This window comes from Rhinoderma darwinii, chromosome 12 (genome assembly GCF_050947455.1).
Source record: "Rhinoderma darwinii isolate aRhiDar2 chromosome 12, aRhiDar2.hap1, whole genome shotgun sequence".
NCBI classification, from domain to species: domain Eukaryota; kingdom Metazoa; phylum Chordata; class Amphibia; order Anura; family Rhinodermatidae; genus Rhinoderma; species Rhinoderma darwinii.
In genome coordinates this window covers 69079922-69096021 of record NC_134698.1, presented here as the reverse complement: position 1 = coordinate 69096021, position 16100 = coordinate 69079922, and the positions used below count along the sequence as shown (strand labels likewise).

The window sequence follows — 16100 nt, the reverse complement described above, 5'->3', positions numbered from 1 at the left end:
ACGTGTCGCCCGTGCAGTACTTTGGTTAACACATGTGGGTAAGGTGTAGCGGCAGCTGTCAGAGGGCCTGGGAGAGAAGCCAGCGTCTCCTATTTGAAGCAGACAATGTAAATTATGAGAATGGAGGGTTTCTTGCGGCTGATCTGCTTCCCATCAACTTGCAGTGGAGCTTTACTTATGATATTACAGCTCATCTTACATACTGGTCTCAAAAAGGGACTTGCAAAAAGGAGAAAAGTGCAGAGAATTTTTTTCAAAAACACAGACGTTCAGTTTAGAAGAGGTAGACGTCAAGTTAAAGGGGTTGTCGAGATTGGAAAACACATTGACATACCCAATTAGGGAATTCTGAGTTAAAGTGTATCCGTCAGCACGATGTATGGGTAGCATATTACATCTACAGGTCCATACACCAATTATCCAAAACACAAAATAATGTTGTCATTTGGGTAATAGGAACGATGAAAGAATATAGCGGATTTAGTTAGGAGTCTGCTGTATTCATAAGGGAACACTCCCCCCCCCCCCCCCCACCCTGCTCTGCAGTGACTGACAGACTGCTGTGTATATGTGCAAACACAGCAGTCTGACACTGCGGAGAGGTGCGGGGGGGGGGGGGGGGAGCACACCTCTCTGAAATATAACAAGCTCATAATGGAGTCCACAGAATTCTTTCATCGCTTCTTTTACCAAAGCAGAACTAAATTTTGTGCCGTTTTGGATAATAGGAGTACGGACCTGTAGCTGGTCTTACATAGGGAAGCATATTTCAGCTAGTAGATCCTCTTTCATAGAGGGGGATCAAATAGAACCACATCAGAGTATTTAAACGATAAAATGTTCATAGTTTGAGGACAGGTTTCAGCAATTTCCTAATTGCACAAACTATTCCTAGTCCAAAGATGGACAACACATTGTTTAATTTCAGAGCCAGCGTCACTTTATGGCCCGGTAATAAAAGCTTCCGTAGACTATTTGGGTTGTTTTCTTCTAGACAAGAGAAGAAATAGGCTACCTGGATCCTATCCTTCGTCTTCCATCTCCAAGGATTTAAATAATGGAAGTGAAATAATTTAGACACCAACTTAGAATGAAGGAGTATTAAAGGGGTTCTCTATTGTCAAGACCCGATTGTCCAAAGCAAACTGCTCACAAACTGTCCTTATGCTGGGGTCCTGAGCAATCAACTGTAATCTGTAGAGAAACGTGGTGGAAAGTGTTCAATTTCCCTGCAGTGCCACCCCAGGGCAAGTTAAGCATTACCCAGTGCCTATTCATTCAGATTAATGGGTTGCATGTGTATTGCAGGACAGGATTGGTCCCCCAGAGTGAAAGACACTCCACTCCGGCCAAGAGATGAGGATCCTGAACAGGGGACCCCCCCTGTATTAACTCAGGATTCCCTAATAGGATATGTTAAAATAGGTTTTCTAATCTAGAGAACCCCTTTAATGTCGTTTCTAGCAATTCATAATCTACAAGAGAAAGCATTATTACAGTCTTTGCAGCTTCCAAATCCAAGGGGTTGTCAGCTTTTGAGTAAAAAGGCCCCCTCGACAATAAGCGGATCACAAGGTCAGCCGTAAAAATCGGTGATGAAACCCAGCAGAAAGTGTTAAACTCCCCTGTAGCGCCACCACAGGGGGACGTGAATTGCACCGTTCCTATAGAAAAATCAAGAGGCTCTCCATCTAACATACGGACATGCCAGGTCCTTCAGAGGGAGATCTGCTCTTTGTAGCGGCTTTTCATTTCGGACGACAGAGAGGGGCCCTGAAAAAGAGGACACAAACCGCTACAGTTCAGAATTTCTAATCCCTATAAGGCTTCGCTCACATCTGTGTCAGGGTTCCGTTCATGGGTTCCGTCAGACTATCCCATCAGGGGAACCCATACCTTCCGTTTGCATTACCATTGATTTCAATGGTAATGCCTCCGTTGCTTAAGGTTTCCGTTTGTCTCCATTTCGTAAGGTTTCAGTTTTTTTCAGCGGAATAGCGTAGTCTACTACACTATTGATTTTGCCCAAAAAAATAAATAAAACTGAAACCTTACGGAACGGAGACAAAATGGAAACAATTAGCAGCAGAAGCATTACCATTGAAATCCATGGAAATGCAAACAGAAAGCTATGGTTTACATTCAGGGGTTCCCCTGACGGAAAGGTCTGACGGAACCCATGAACGGAGTCCCAACGCAGACGTGAATGAAGCCTTATTTGAAAGTTTCTTATTTTTGTAAGTCAGAGAACCCCATTCCAGAACTCACGTGACAAAATACAAGAGGTATCACAAGTCAACATATATCCTAGTATTTCATCGTGTCATCTAATAGAAGTTCTACATAACATTCGACTGAACAGGCCAAATTTGATCATTAAGATGTTGCTTCAAAAGGCCATTGCACTTAGGAACTGATCTGTAGTACTCCGACCACTATAAAGGAAAACGCTGTCAGCAGGGTCTAAAAATGGGACTGTACAAGTTGTATCCTTGAGTACATGAGAAATGCCAGCACTCTGGGTATGGAGACAAAACGCTACACAATAAATATAAGACCCTGATCACACCTGCGTTTTAGCTTTAGTTTATAACGGAAGTCAAAACACGGTCACGGATCCGTTGCACGGCGGACCACTAACAGCCATCGATGCAAATGTGAACAGCGCCAAACACGTTACTAAACACATGCAAGCCTTTGGTCTGTTGCTTCGAAAGTCTGGGGTATAGACACTTAAGTTTTGCCGACGTACAAGCCCTTCAGTCGTCCTCTCAGATTGTTTAGTTTCTGGGAGAGCTGGGTGACAACCAACATTGGCGCATTACTAGGCAGATATGCTATAGCAATTACAAAGGATCACTGTAAAATGACACGTACGTAAACCGCAAGGCGGTGTATGTAGTGAAACGGAACGTTTAACATAGAATTAGATACATATGTTATTATTGAGGGTTTGTGGAAAGCTGAGTGACCATCCCCATGGACACTGGAAATACAATGCAATTCTGCCAGGTATGACTGCGACCTTAGGCCGGGCTCCTAAGGATCGGATACGCCGAGTAAAAACTGCGCAGTGTATCAGACCTGGAACTGCACATTCCGTCCGGGGAAAAAAATTAATTATATATATATATATATATATATATATATATATATATATATATTTATAAATAAAATTCCACCGCAAAAGTCGCAACACTTTGCTTTCCGTTGTGGGTTTTTCATCCCTATTGAATTCAACAGGGAAAACCTGCAACAGAAAAGTAACAAAAACGCAGCATAAATGGACATGTTGCGGATTTAAATTCCACACCTGGTCAGTTTGACAAAGTTGTCAATGCATTTTTTTCCCCACCCCGTGGGCATGAGATTTTCAAAATCCCATCCACTTTGCTGCTGCTGTAAATGCTGCAGAATTTCCGCATACAATTCTGTTTCGGAAATACTGCAGGGTTTACGCTGCGCGGGAACCCGGCCTTACAGATTAAAAATACGCTGCAGAAAACTACAATGTCTGCTTATGGGGAAAAAAAAGATACAGCAATACAGAATATTTTTCCCATAGGAATACATTGTAAAAAGTTCAGTGTATTTTCACTCTGTGGAAATACAAACCAAGTATGGCACGTGTGACGGCACCCCCGTGGCCCCTACTAACAGATGTTGAATGATAACTTGGTGACCAAGAAAACAATAGAATTCTGTACCTTTAAATATTTAAGGCAATTTCCTAGGGTATGCTGTGGATGTGTAATTAGTAAGGGGTCCAACTGCTCAGACTGCCACTGATCACGAGAAAGGGACCACTGTCCTTCAGAGTTTTCCTAGATGCAGCATGTGTGTGTCCAAGTAATCCTCGTTCTCGTGATCGGTGGGATACCCAGCAGACAGACAGCGATCACACGTGGTGTTTGCAATCAACGTTTAGGAGGTAGAGAACCCCTCTAAAATGCTTCACACAAGGGCAACTCAGAACCTCCCGTCCACATTGCAGACGAACATGCTGCTGGAGCCCCCCTCCCCATCTCAAAAAAACAGGCCATTCCCAGCCTAGTCCTACCAGGTAAAACGCGTGAGAAAATAGCCTCCAAGTGTTCATTCGTGCAGAGACAGAGCAAAAAACACTAAAAGGAACAAGTTTACATAAGCTTGCAGGGTCTATTGAATTTTAATGAACCTCTTAAAAACACAAATAATGTTGTTTGAGACACTTGACCGATGCAAAAACAAAGCAGTCGGTAGGAAAACATTACTATGGTCTGTTATTAGGAGAAACTTCAAATAAAAGGAGGAACAAAAACACACAAACCACAGGAGCAAGAGTGTATGTCCCGTAAAAGACACCCATGCATCTATGGAGCCCCTCACCATTTACAAGTGATGAAAAACATAAAAAAACACATGGGGGCACCAGGACACTATTGTAGGTGGTTAGGAGTGTGGTGGTGTCAAGCAGCACCTGAATGCTGCCTTATTTTTATCATTGCTATGCCCTCCTTCCCTTACGCCAGCCATTATACTCAAAGGGTATGTTCACACGGCAGCGTCTGTTACGACTGAAATTACGGAGCCGTTTTCAGGAGGAAACAGCTCCGGAATTTCAGCCGTAATGGCAAGTGCAGGCGCTTTTCGCTGCGTCCATTACGGACGTAATTGGAGCTGTTTTTCCATGGAGTCAATGGAAAACGGCTCCAATTAAGTCTCAAGAAGTGACAGGAACTTCTTTGACGCGGGCGTCTTTTTTTAAGCGCCGTCTTTTGACAGCGGCGCGTAAAAAAAAAAAAAAAAAAAATGACCGTCGGCACAGAACATCGTAAAACCCATTCAAATGAATGGGCAGATGTTAGCCCACGCTTTGGAGCCGTATTTTCGGACGTAATTCGAGGCTAAAAAGCCCGAATTACGTCCGTAAATAGGGTGTGTGAACCCAGCCAAATAGGGCAACCGGTGGCTAACCAGGTCATTGATTGAAGCTTTTTCCCCCCCGAGCCACCAAAAGGTCACTGCGCACCTAAACAATGGAGTCGTTGCTTTCTATAATAAGTCAATACATTAGCCACTGAAAGTCACCGCTGACTACAACTTTGGTGTTTCACCACCATTGCTCGATAGACAACGCATTAACATGAATGCATAAAGAATAGCTATTTTAGATTTTAGTGCCAAGTTGCCGAAATGTCCATGCAGTCTAAAAAGGGTCATCCTGGTCAAAAAGCCAATGGCAACTACTTTCAATGCACAAGGTAGGTCGTCCATTCAGAATAGTATGGAGTACGAATAAAAGCAAAGACCGTGACTACTTCTATGCCACAACAAATCAAGGTGCACCCGTTCATTGGGCAGCAAAACCGGAATAAATGCTACGTAACGGCCCCAACTGACTACTAGAATGGGGGTCCCGAGTCACCACAATGAGGAGTTTGTATGGAGCTGCAGTCAAACACGTGAACTACCGCTCCATACAACTCTGTGGGAGTTTCCATACACGCTTGACCGGCTCCATGGCTTCTCTCACCGATGCAACGTATGGTCACCGATAGATTAGAAAGGCAATGGGAAACTGCTAGGTTGCTATGGGCAACAGCTCAATTTTTTTGCCTGCAACAAAACAAAAGCTAGCATGCAGCAATTGACGTCTATGGTATCGGTAGAAAAGAGCAATGATCAGACACCATGAATACAGATAAAGAGCGAGTCCGCTGGTCACCTAGCAACTATGGAGGCAGCCATTTTGTGGCCTGATGAGTAATACTGGGAAACCATACGAGCTAATAAATTCAACATAAAGCTGCCCCTCAAAGTAGTCACAAAATACTTGTTAATTTCACTACATATAAAACATCTACCACCTGTGTGACTACCAACTTATACAAAATGTCTGCCTCCACTGCTGGACGCCCCCTACTGCACAACTCGGAGGCCAGACGCCTTGCAAAAATAATATTATAAATAGTAAAAAAAAAAAAAAAGTGCAAATTGCATTGCGTACATGCTGCATTATATTTAGATCATAATCTGGACTTCACTAATCTTGTAAGCATTTGGTTTTTAACACTACCACCTACTCTGTTGCCTAGCAACCTTTTAATCCAATCGTCGAGGAAGTAACCTGAAGGGTATGGCCCGCCCTCTCCAATGTCAACAAGGCTGCAAGCACAAAAGCCTATAGTTATAAGGGAAGCGTTAAAATAAAAAAAGTTTTACATATTGATTAAACCCCCCCAAAAAAATGATTTTTATACACTGTACATTTAAAAAAAAAAAAAAAAGTCAATTGGCCAGTGTATTTTATATAGATTGAGAGCGTACATACGATAAGGGCGACAATACACATGTACAGCGCTGCATAATATATTGGTGCTATTTAAACAACGGAAATAATATATTTGGATTTTAACTTTATAAATTTCATACACAGGTTTATTTAGTAACCTAAATATATACACAACTTTTTATTTGCCTCTTACAAAGCATGATACAAAACCATCCTCAAAAACCCTACTGCTGCCCCTTATAACCGATCCAGCAGAACACGCAGCAGAGGCTGTCACTGACATACACACAATCAAATTGGTATGCAAATGGGGGCCAGCAAGTAGTCCAGAGACCTGCAGATGGTCCCAAACCAAAAAAAAGATAGTGAAATAAAATATAGGGGGAAAAATATCCAGATCAAAAACCTCTATGTACAAAAGTGCAAAAAAAAAAAAAAAAATATCTAAAAATACATAAAACTTCAACATGGCCAGGCTAATTTTTACTGCAGCTACATATTAAAAATGATATTTGAATGAATTAGAATTCTCAACAATGGTCCACAGATGGCAACTTAGCTGGAAAATAAATAAATGACAGATTCCGCTTTCCCAGAGGAGAAAAAAAAAAGTGAGAACGCTAAATATTGATTTTGTATTTATCATTGAGGAAGCGGGGGAGGGGGAGGGGGGGTGCTGCTCATTGAACTTTGTTTATAAAACTCTTACAAATCTTATCCCAGGTGAAACTTGAACAGGTGTTTAGTTTCTGAAGAGTCTGTCCACAGGGCATAAGAATTGGTGACTTATAGCCGGTTGCTAAGGAACGGCGTACTTTTCTTTAAGCTGTGAATTCAGTGTGACGGAGATTGACACTTAGCCTTGAAATCCTGTTCCTCAGCTACAGAACGGAAGATTTTTTTTGGTCATTAAGCGGCAGCCATATTTACTGATAAGAGGCATAGAAACCTTTATCTGTATAAAAATGGCGGATTACACCGGAGAGAGAGACGTAGTTATGGGGGGGGTGCAGGCATAGCAACCGCACCCGGGTCCTGTCATTGTGGAGCCCCAGCCGTAACAGGAAAGAAAAAAAGTAACAGGAAGTGCAGCCATATTGCTTGTCACCAATTTACTTCTCAGCAACTGATGGTAAAACGGTCACCAGATTATTGAGTGTACAGGCTGTCAAAATGAAAATGGATAATCAGTTCCTGGGAAACAAATTCACAAGTGATGACCAATATGGCTGTACGTCCGGTTATCACTTGTGCAAAATGGCCGCCGCAACAGAACAGAAAAATGTGCTGCATCTTTGACTTAAGATTAGCCTTTTGGGTAAAACATTTTGCCAAGTCCATGAAAGCCAATGTAGACCAGGCCTTAAAGGGGTATGGCCATCATAAGAAGAGAGAACATATGCCAGTTAACTGAAGGGGCACAAGCCCTGTTGGTTTTTACCCTGCACAGCTCCCGTCCACATAAATGGACATACCGTAGGCACAAAATGTTGTTTTCACCAGGTTTATTCAAAACCTTATAACAAAGAAATGATCCACAGTTAAAATCTATATAGACCGTTGAGTAACAATATAGATCCTTTGCTTTACTGTCCGAATTTTCTTATTAGATTAGATATTCTTCTCCATTCACATCAAAAGCTAAATTCTGTTAGCTTTCCGGTTACCTAAAAGCAGTGACTTGCGGTTCAGATGCCAGTGACAGAGCTAGACTGTTAGGCCCCATTCACCTCTATTGGCCACGGACACCTTTCCGTATCGCTACAGATGGGTGCCCGTGCCGAAGAACTGTGCCAGGAAGTATGGAGCATGTCCGTTTTTTCTGGTTTTACAGGCCGTGCTTCCCATACTTTGTATGGAAGCACAGCCCGAAAATGCAGGCGGCTGGCCATGCCCGCAATCGCAGCCCGTAACTACGGGCACGGCCGCGTGAATGGGGCCTTGGGTCACATATCTGACAACAAAGTGGATATAAACTGCAGTCTGTTTCTAAGGGCAACCAAGAGAATTTTAAAAGTGGTTATGTATAGGAATAGGGTAAATGCAAATACAGTAAAGCAATTTCCAAAATGACAGGGTTTTTTTGTACAGATTTAAATTTGTAGAAAAGAATAAAAAAAAAAAAATTGTAAATTCATAGTAAAGCATCTAAAAAAAAATAAATAAAAAAGCAAAATTCATGAAGTTTTAGAATATTCATTTTTAACCACTTCCTACCAAATAGACATCTGCGTTAGGCCTGATTCACACAAACGCTGCGCAACTCGGGCGTGAGAAACTGCAGTTTCACGTCCGAGGTGCATCCGTGCTCAGCGCTGCGGGACGCGATGTCTCGCATCCCCCATAGTTGAGAGTCTATGGAGGGATTCGTGTAAAGATAGGACATGTCAAATTATCCCACGGACCCTTCACACGGTCTGTTGAAACAACGGCTGTGTGAACGGCCACATTGAATTACATAGGTCCGTGGGACGGCCGCTGTTTCAACGGCTGTCCCATGGACGTTTAACACTTTGGTGTGAACCAAGCCTTATAGATAGAACAGGACCCAACAAAGAAAACAATAGAGATATCACCATCACCAATGAGAACTACCTTCCAGGCTATATACTGAACTGTATATAATCCTAGTATATAATTACAGGCGCTATGCTACCAAATAACAGGCCAATATATTTTAAACACATGAGAAGACAAGATCATAGATAAAAAAGCCGCTGAGCCCTCGTCCGACCGTTACCAAACCCATAATTATATCACTGATGGCTTAACGGGTCTAATATTAGTTAAGCACAAAGTCTGGAAGACGAGCACAGGCCATGGTCTACTCTGAACGTCTTCAGGACGGACGGTAAGGGTATGTTCACACGCAAACTCAAAAACGTCTCAAGATATGGAGCGGTTTTCAAGGGAAAACAGCTCCTGATTTTCAGACGTTTAAGCCACTCGCGATTTTCATGGCCGTTTTTGGAGCTTTTTTCAATGAAAAACAGTTCCAAAAACCTCCTAAGAAGTGACCTGCCCTAATTCACATAAAAAAAAACACTGTCGGAACAGAACACGGTTTCCGATTGAAATCAATGGGGAGATCTTTGGAGGCGTTCCGCTTCCGATTTTTTGGCAGTTTACGGGATGAAAAACGGCCAAAAATTGGCCGTCTGAACATACCTTAAGGCTGGATTCACAAGAGGATATTACGTCCGTAATGGATGGACGTATTTCGGCCGGAAGTCCCGGACCAGACACCCTGCAGGGAGCCGGGCTCCTAGCATCATAGTTATGTACGACGCTAGGAGTCCCTGCCTCGCTGCCGGACAACTGTCCCGTACTGAAAACATGATTACAGTACGGGACAGTTGTCCGGCAGCGAGGCAGGGACTCCTAGCGTCGTACATAAGTATGATGCTAGGAGCCCGGCTCCCTGCAGTGTGTCCGGTCCGGGACTTGCGGCTGAAATACGTCCGTCCTTTACGGACGTAATGTGTTCGTGTGAATTCAGCCTAAGAGATCAGAATAAAAAGGCAGAGGCCAAGGAAAAAGATCTTCGACTGAGACTTCGCCATGTAAGAACTTTTACCTGTAGCTCCATTAGGCTACATGCACACATTGCGTAGTTAGATGCAAAAAAATACGAATAGTGTGCATGTGGCCTTAGGGTACGTGCACACATGGCAGTTTTTGCGGTACGGTAATGACGAAGGCCCCCGTCTGGACAACTCCTGCTGAAAAAACAAAAAATGCAAGTGGCTGAAACCCTTAGAAAACGGTGGATATCGCAGAGGGAAGCTGCAGTAGCCAGAGTCCTCTGAAGAGGGAGACGCTCATTGCAACTGCTCTCTACTCTTACTAATAGAGGGGGATCCCAAGCAGAGGACCCCCTCTGACAAACATGTTCTAGTAGGGCATATGGGAAGGGGTGGTCCAGATCGGGCAACCCCCTTTAAGTAAAATAAAGCACTTACAAAGTTTCAGTAGGTCATTCACAGCTGCGCTCACAATTCTGCCTGGTTTCAGAGTTAAAATTTGCTAGCAGTCCTTGTTGGCTCGGTGTCTGTACAGAGCTTACTCATTTCTGGGAAATGTCTTTACACCAGACACTGTACAGTAATCTGAAGAAGGAAAAAACTAAAAAGGAACAGCATTTTGGGAGCTCAGATCTTAGTCAGGGTTTGTCTGTCAACCAAACGTCGACAGATTTCAACAGCAACCGGCCAAATTGTGAATGCAGCACTGCACTAGAACACAGGCTGTAACTCGTGATCCAACAATGCAATATATTTTAAAAATGTACTTAACTATTTATGCATTTGCATCCCACCGGACACTACAGTCGGTATCGCCCCAGCCCAAAATGGCTGATAACAGAGAACACCAAATTAAGAAATAATATAATTGGCTGTATCGATTTTGGTAGCCATTTCATTCACGGATTCAGATTCCTCATCAACTAATGGAACCTATAAACATTATTAGGGAACGGGCAGGTTAGGTCAAAGGACTACGGGTCTGCGGCACGGTTAGAATATAATAGGCTAATAGAATATCCAGCGCCCCCCCCCCCCCACCGTTCATTGTTGGACAGTCTTTACTCGCTTATAAATAGGTGTTGTAATCTCAGGACACGCTGGGACTTGTGGTTCCGCAATAGCTGCAGGGCCTGTTTTAGTATATCATGGCAGGACTCCAAACAATTTATAAACGGGGAACTAAAGTGTGGAACTTCACTGCCAAGCAATTAAGAGAGCTTAGTGATTTCCGATTCTGGGAAAGCTGGGTGACCAGCAATATGGACACCATTATCGCTCCCATGAGGGACGTCGTATTGCTTCCCAAGTTTTCTGAACAGCAATTTTGCCTGGTTATACAGTGATGTATCGATGGCTCGTGTAACACTGCAAAGGCAGGGAAATTTACCAGTCAGGGTTCCAGAATAGCCGGGTGTCTGTTCCACAGTAAGATCATTCAAATTTCAAAGCTTCATATATTGAGAAATATATATATATATTTTTTTTTTTATTTTTTTTCTGCAATAAACAAACATATATAAGATGAACAAAGACAAAAGCCACACGATCAGTTGTATCACTAAAAAGTACTTTAGAAAGAAAAAAAAAAAAAAAAAATGGGAGCTGCTTTTTTGCAGAAACAGCACCACTCTCATCCACAGACTGTGTCTGGTATTGCAGCTCAGTCCCATTCACTTGAATGCTGCAATACCAGACAGAGTCTATGAACAAGTTTGGTGTCGTTTCTCTGAAAAAGCAGACCCTTTTTTCTAATCTCTACCTATATCTACCACCCCCAATTTCACACGCTGGACTCATTTCCAAAATGGCTGCCCAGCGATCAACACTCATATGCAAGTGGCATTACGGGAAATGCAGACATTTTATCAACACTTGAGTGATAAATTTAGAGCAGTGGATTTTTAAAGAAGTCCAGAGACGGCATGTGATTGGCAGTGGAGTACACCTGTCTCCGTCAAAGAGGAAGGGGTGTGCGTGTGAAGGGGGGGGGGGCACGAAAGCCTGAAAGGAGGGGGGGTCAGTTATATGAGCCGCTGGTGAAACCCGTGTGTTTAATGCACTTTAATCTCACACAGAGTCAGTACTGATATGCCTCAGACTCACACTTGGATTGGGTTTCTAACAGCTAGAGGAGAACAGGAGACCGGTCATCTCGATGTACAATAATGGGCCGATGAGCGCGTGGAATGTCATTCTACAGGTCTAAAAGCCCCACAATAAATTAAAAAAATAAAAATCAATACATTGTTCAATGAAATCCATTACACATTTAGCCTCATTCACACACGCGTGTTCAATTTGAAATCGGCAAAAAATTGACTGTTTTGCGTCCATATGAATATCCGTGTGTCATACGTTTTTTTCCTCTGCAATCACTTCATTTGGGTTTTTTTTGCATTTCTTTAGCAACTGATACATGAAAAATGAACAGCACAAGGATGTTGCTTGTGCGCGGTCCGGGTTTTTTTTCCCCCACGCACCCATAGACTTCAAGGGGATAGTCTTCCGCAAAACGGTTTCTCGCAACATACACATACTCCATTCAAAAGGACAGATGTGTGAATAGCCCCATTGAATCGCATGCGTCAGCGTGCTGTCCGTTGTGAAGACGGACAAGAAGTCTGCACGTGTGAAGGAGGACTTAAGGCCGGGATCACATTTGCGTTCGGTGTTTCCGTTGATCTGCTTCGTCATAGGAGCAGAAGAAACAAGATACCGGAAACTCGGGATCCGTTGACTGACAGAAACCATCAGCGCCTGACAAAACCCATTGACTTTAATGGCTTGTGTCAGATCTGTGCCATTTTGCCGGAAATCGCGTAGCCAAAACAACAGAATCTGTGACGGAGCGTCCAACGCAGAGGTGAACAGCCCCTTACTTTTGCGGAGTACATTTTATCATAGATTTCTATGCAACATAACAGTCAATATTATCCCAATGCAACATATAAAACAAACAAAAAAAATAAATAAATAGTCATGAGAGAGAGAGAGAGAGAGAGAGATATATATCTATATCTCTATATTGGCTATCAAGATTCACCATTCCAATCCAGTAACCCCTTTGGTCATGATATCAGTCACATCAGTTTTGCAGAGCTGGAATGTGAACTGTTTAATATTAAGCTACAGCCCGTGTATAGCCGTACATGTCATGCGCTCGTGTCACAATCCTCCCATCCTCCCTTCTTTTTCAGAGCCTCACGCTGGCTCGGAGCCAACCGCGCAACACACCCCCAAGGTGACAATGCATTCCCCGGAGGAGTCCCCAGCCCCGAGCCAGCCTCTCTCCAGGCAGCGTGCTCTCCGTCTGTCTGTAATATCAGCTTAACATTTGCCAGGTAAACACATTTATCCCATTGTACAGTCACCCGCACAGCTTGGCCTCACCCCATTACACCCCCTGTGCACCAGCAACAACATCATAAGCAACCGGTTAACCACCCGCAACCTATGATCTTAAAAACGAATGCCTGACGCTCCATTAGCGTTTCCGTAAACGATGCAAAATGTCCTTTTTTAGAGGCTATATATACACACGCAGAAGGAAGACTATTACATTTTATAGATGTAGTAGAGCTGAGTTTGCAATTCGGAACCACCAATGCAATCAGTGGTTTTTACATCAGACGGATGGTAACCCTATAGTAATATCACAAACAGTGCAACCCAAAGTCAGCTCTGCTACATCGGTGTATACACACACAGATAACACGGTGAAACAACCTCAAAAAGCATAAACGCAATATTGGGAAGAGCGACGAGCCAAGCAGAAGATACTATGAGCATGGAACATGTCCTTTACAACAGGAATAGTTATTAACCCTGCAACAAGAGCCACCCTTCAGCTTGCAAAATGACAATTTCTCATAGTATATAATGTACAGTCCTGTCATACTCTCCCGGCTAACAACGTCCGCTCACTGCTGCACCCTGTGCAAATCCGTATAATCTGCAAACCGGTGTTACAACAGGACACCCAGGTGGCTTTGGTATCCATGCAAACGCAGGTCAATTCCATGCAACAATTTCCTTCCAAGTGCAAATCAACCAGCAGAGTCTACAACCGACCAAAAGAGAGGAAAAAGCCATTTACTAAGGAAGGAAAAAGATAAAACAAAAAGGCACTCGGGTGTAAACTGCATGGAAAGGGAATGCCTGGAGCATCTGCTTCTATACCAGACACGGGCGGGAATGAGAAATATATCTGACGCCGACATAGTCGACCTGCCTGGTTATTGCAAAATTGTCAGCCATCGGATATAAAAGGGCTAAAAGGAATTGCAGCACCACTAAACACCGGCAATACCTGGCGCCGGCATAGAAGAATAGCGGGACCATTGACGAACGGCGCCAATTAGAAACGGATGCTAAGAGTTGACAAGTGGTGCCGCCGTCACCCTTCACGTACATTAAAGTTAATAATATTTAGCCAGCAATCAAGAAGATCAATAAGGGAATAGCGACACCACTGGAGCAACGGTTATACCGCCCTCTACAGAAAGTAGCACAGTATAGCATCTAGCCATACAATACCGCAAGCCAAGAATATAAAATAATAAAAAGAGAACGTACCGGCCATGCAAATTGAAACGGGATAACAATCCTGCCGTTCTCTCCAGCGGCGTTTTTACCCAGTTGACTCAATTTGTTGTTCATATAGATAGTATTTCCACCCAGCACCGAAGTGTGTCCGGAGCCGTAGTTACACGGACCAGTCAGGGTGATCTTGGCCTGAAACTCCTTGAGGCACACTTTGAGATAGGTGTCACACTCGTCCTTGCTACAGTCCTGGTTCTGGGAGCTCTTCATATCATCGCAGCATTCTCCGCTCAACAATTCTCCGTTGACATTCTTCAGCGAGTTCAGCTGCAGCTCGAAATAACCCGTGGACTGGGAAACCTAAATATAACACATCAAACGGAGGGAGACATCATTATGGTGCCCTGGTGGGAGCTGCCCGTGGGTAAGGGAGGGGGAAGGAGAATAAGGGGGGGGGTAACGGGTTACATGTCACCCCCGTGGAGCAGAACAAATGCAGATTAATTGCAGATGGTCGTAAAATGTATTGATTGCATAAAGAAAATGCAAGCAGGGATCCGAGCGCACCCACATCGATCCACGAGAGGGATCACTTACAGCAGGGGAGGGCGCGTTATGGTCATAGGGAGTATGGAATAGCTGCAAGTCCCCTGGTGACTGCACATATACAATACACATCCTACATAGAAAGCAAGAACATACTACTACTTCATCATCCTCCTTTGAGCACATGCAAGCAAACTTTACTCAATGGTTACTATGCCCTTTATATACAGTACAGGCTGCCCAGATCAGACCTGGACCCTGTATACTCCATAATGCAGATCTATAGGCATGGCCTGCAAATACATTATAATCCCAAAGTATGAATTATACACAGATTATAGTCCTATATCAGAACCATAAATCGGTCTACTATTACAATCTAGTCATAGCATGCTAAAAATGAAGCGAATGTTCCCTACTGTACTCCGATCACAGCTAAAGCTGCAGCTAATATTTTGTATTTTTTTGCAATAATAGGAATTGCATAAATCTTACAACAAAAAAAAGATGCTAAAAGTTACTCGGGTGTTTAGGGATTAGGTATTTTCAGGGTGATGGGCAATGCATGGGAGGGGAGCACTGAGGTAGCATGCAAAAATAAAGGGGGTGAGTCAGGATTGGGGTGCATGCAAGAACTGGGGAGCATACCATTATCTAGAGGGGGGGTGTCCACCTTACCTGAACGCATAAAGTTAGCAGGATGAATCCCACCGCTGTCAGGTGGCGGCTGCCGCTCCCCGCTCTCTCCATGGCCAGCGAGCTCAGAGCTACCGCAGGGAATGACAGGAGGGCACAGGAGGCAGCGGCAGGCGAGCAGCCATGGAGTGAAGGCATCAGGCGGCTAGCAGCGCAGATACATGAGCTGGATGTCAGGGCAGCAGCTCCCCGGCCAACTCCTCACATCACTCTCCCCAGCTCTCCCAGCCCCGGCTAACCCACAGTGAGCTGGCTGACTGACAGCCCGGCTAGCCACTAGCGAGGAAGCTGCGCCATTCATATTCATGAGGAGGCGGCGCTCGGTGGGCGGGGCCAGGCTGCAGGTGGTGTCAGCGTCAGTGTATGGACTTCTACCACAGCGATTGTTATGGAGACGTATATATAATATAAGGGGGCATGTATGAAAGGGAATGCGCCAGAAATATCGCGCAAAGTGCGACAAGAAAGGGAGCAGCCGGCCTGCACTACACCCCCCCCCCCCTATGTATAGGGAT

The 16100-nt window shown here is 44.0% G+C and overlaps 1 protein-coding gene across 2 annotated transcripts in view; it reads right to left on the bottom strand.

Annotated features, from left to right (window-relative positions):
* The window catches only part of JAG2 (jagged canonical Notch ligand 2), a 71975-nt gene extending 56140 nt beyond the window's left edge, over nt 1-15835 (bottom strand). For both annotated transcript variants that reach the window (XM_075843809.1, XM_075843810.1), the window contains exons 1-2: nt 15568-15835; nt 14377-14703 (exon numbers count right to left, since the gene is read on the bottom strand). In XM_075843809.1, the coding sequence (XP_075699924.1) occupies nt 14377-14703; nt 15568-15723 (483 nt within the window). In that variant the 5' untranslated portion in view covers nt 15724-15835. The remainder of the gene's footprint in view (nt 1-14376; nt 14704-15567) is intronic.
* Between the last annotated feature and the right edge of the window lie 265 nt (nt 15836-16100).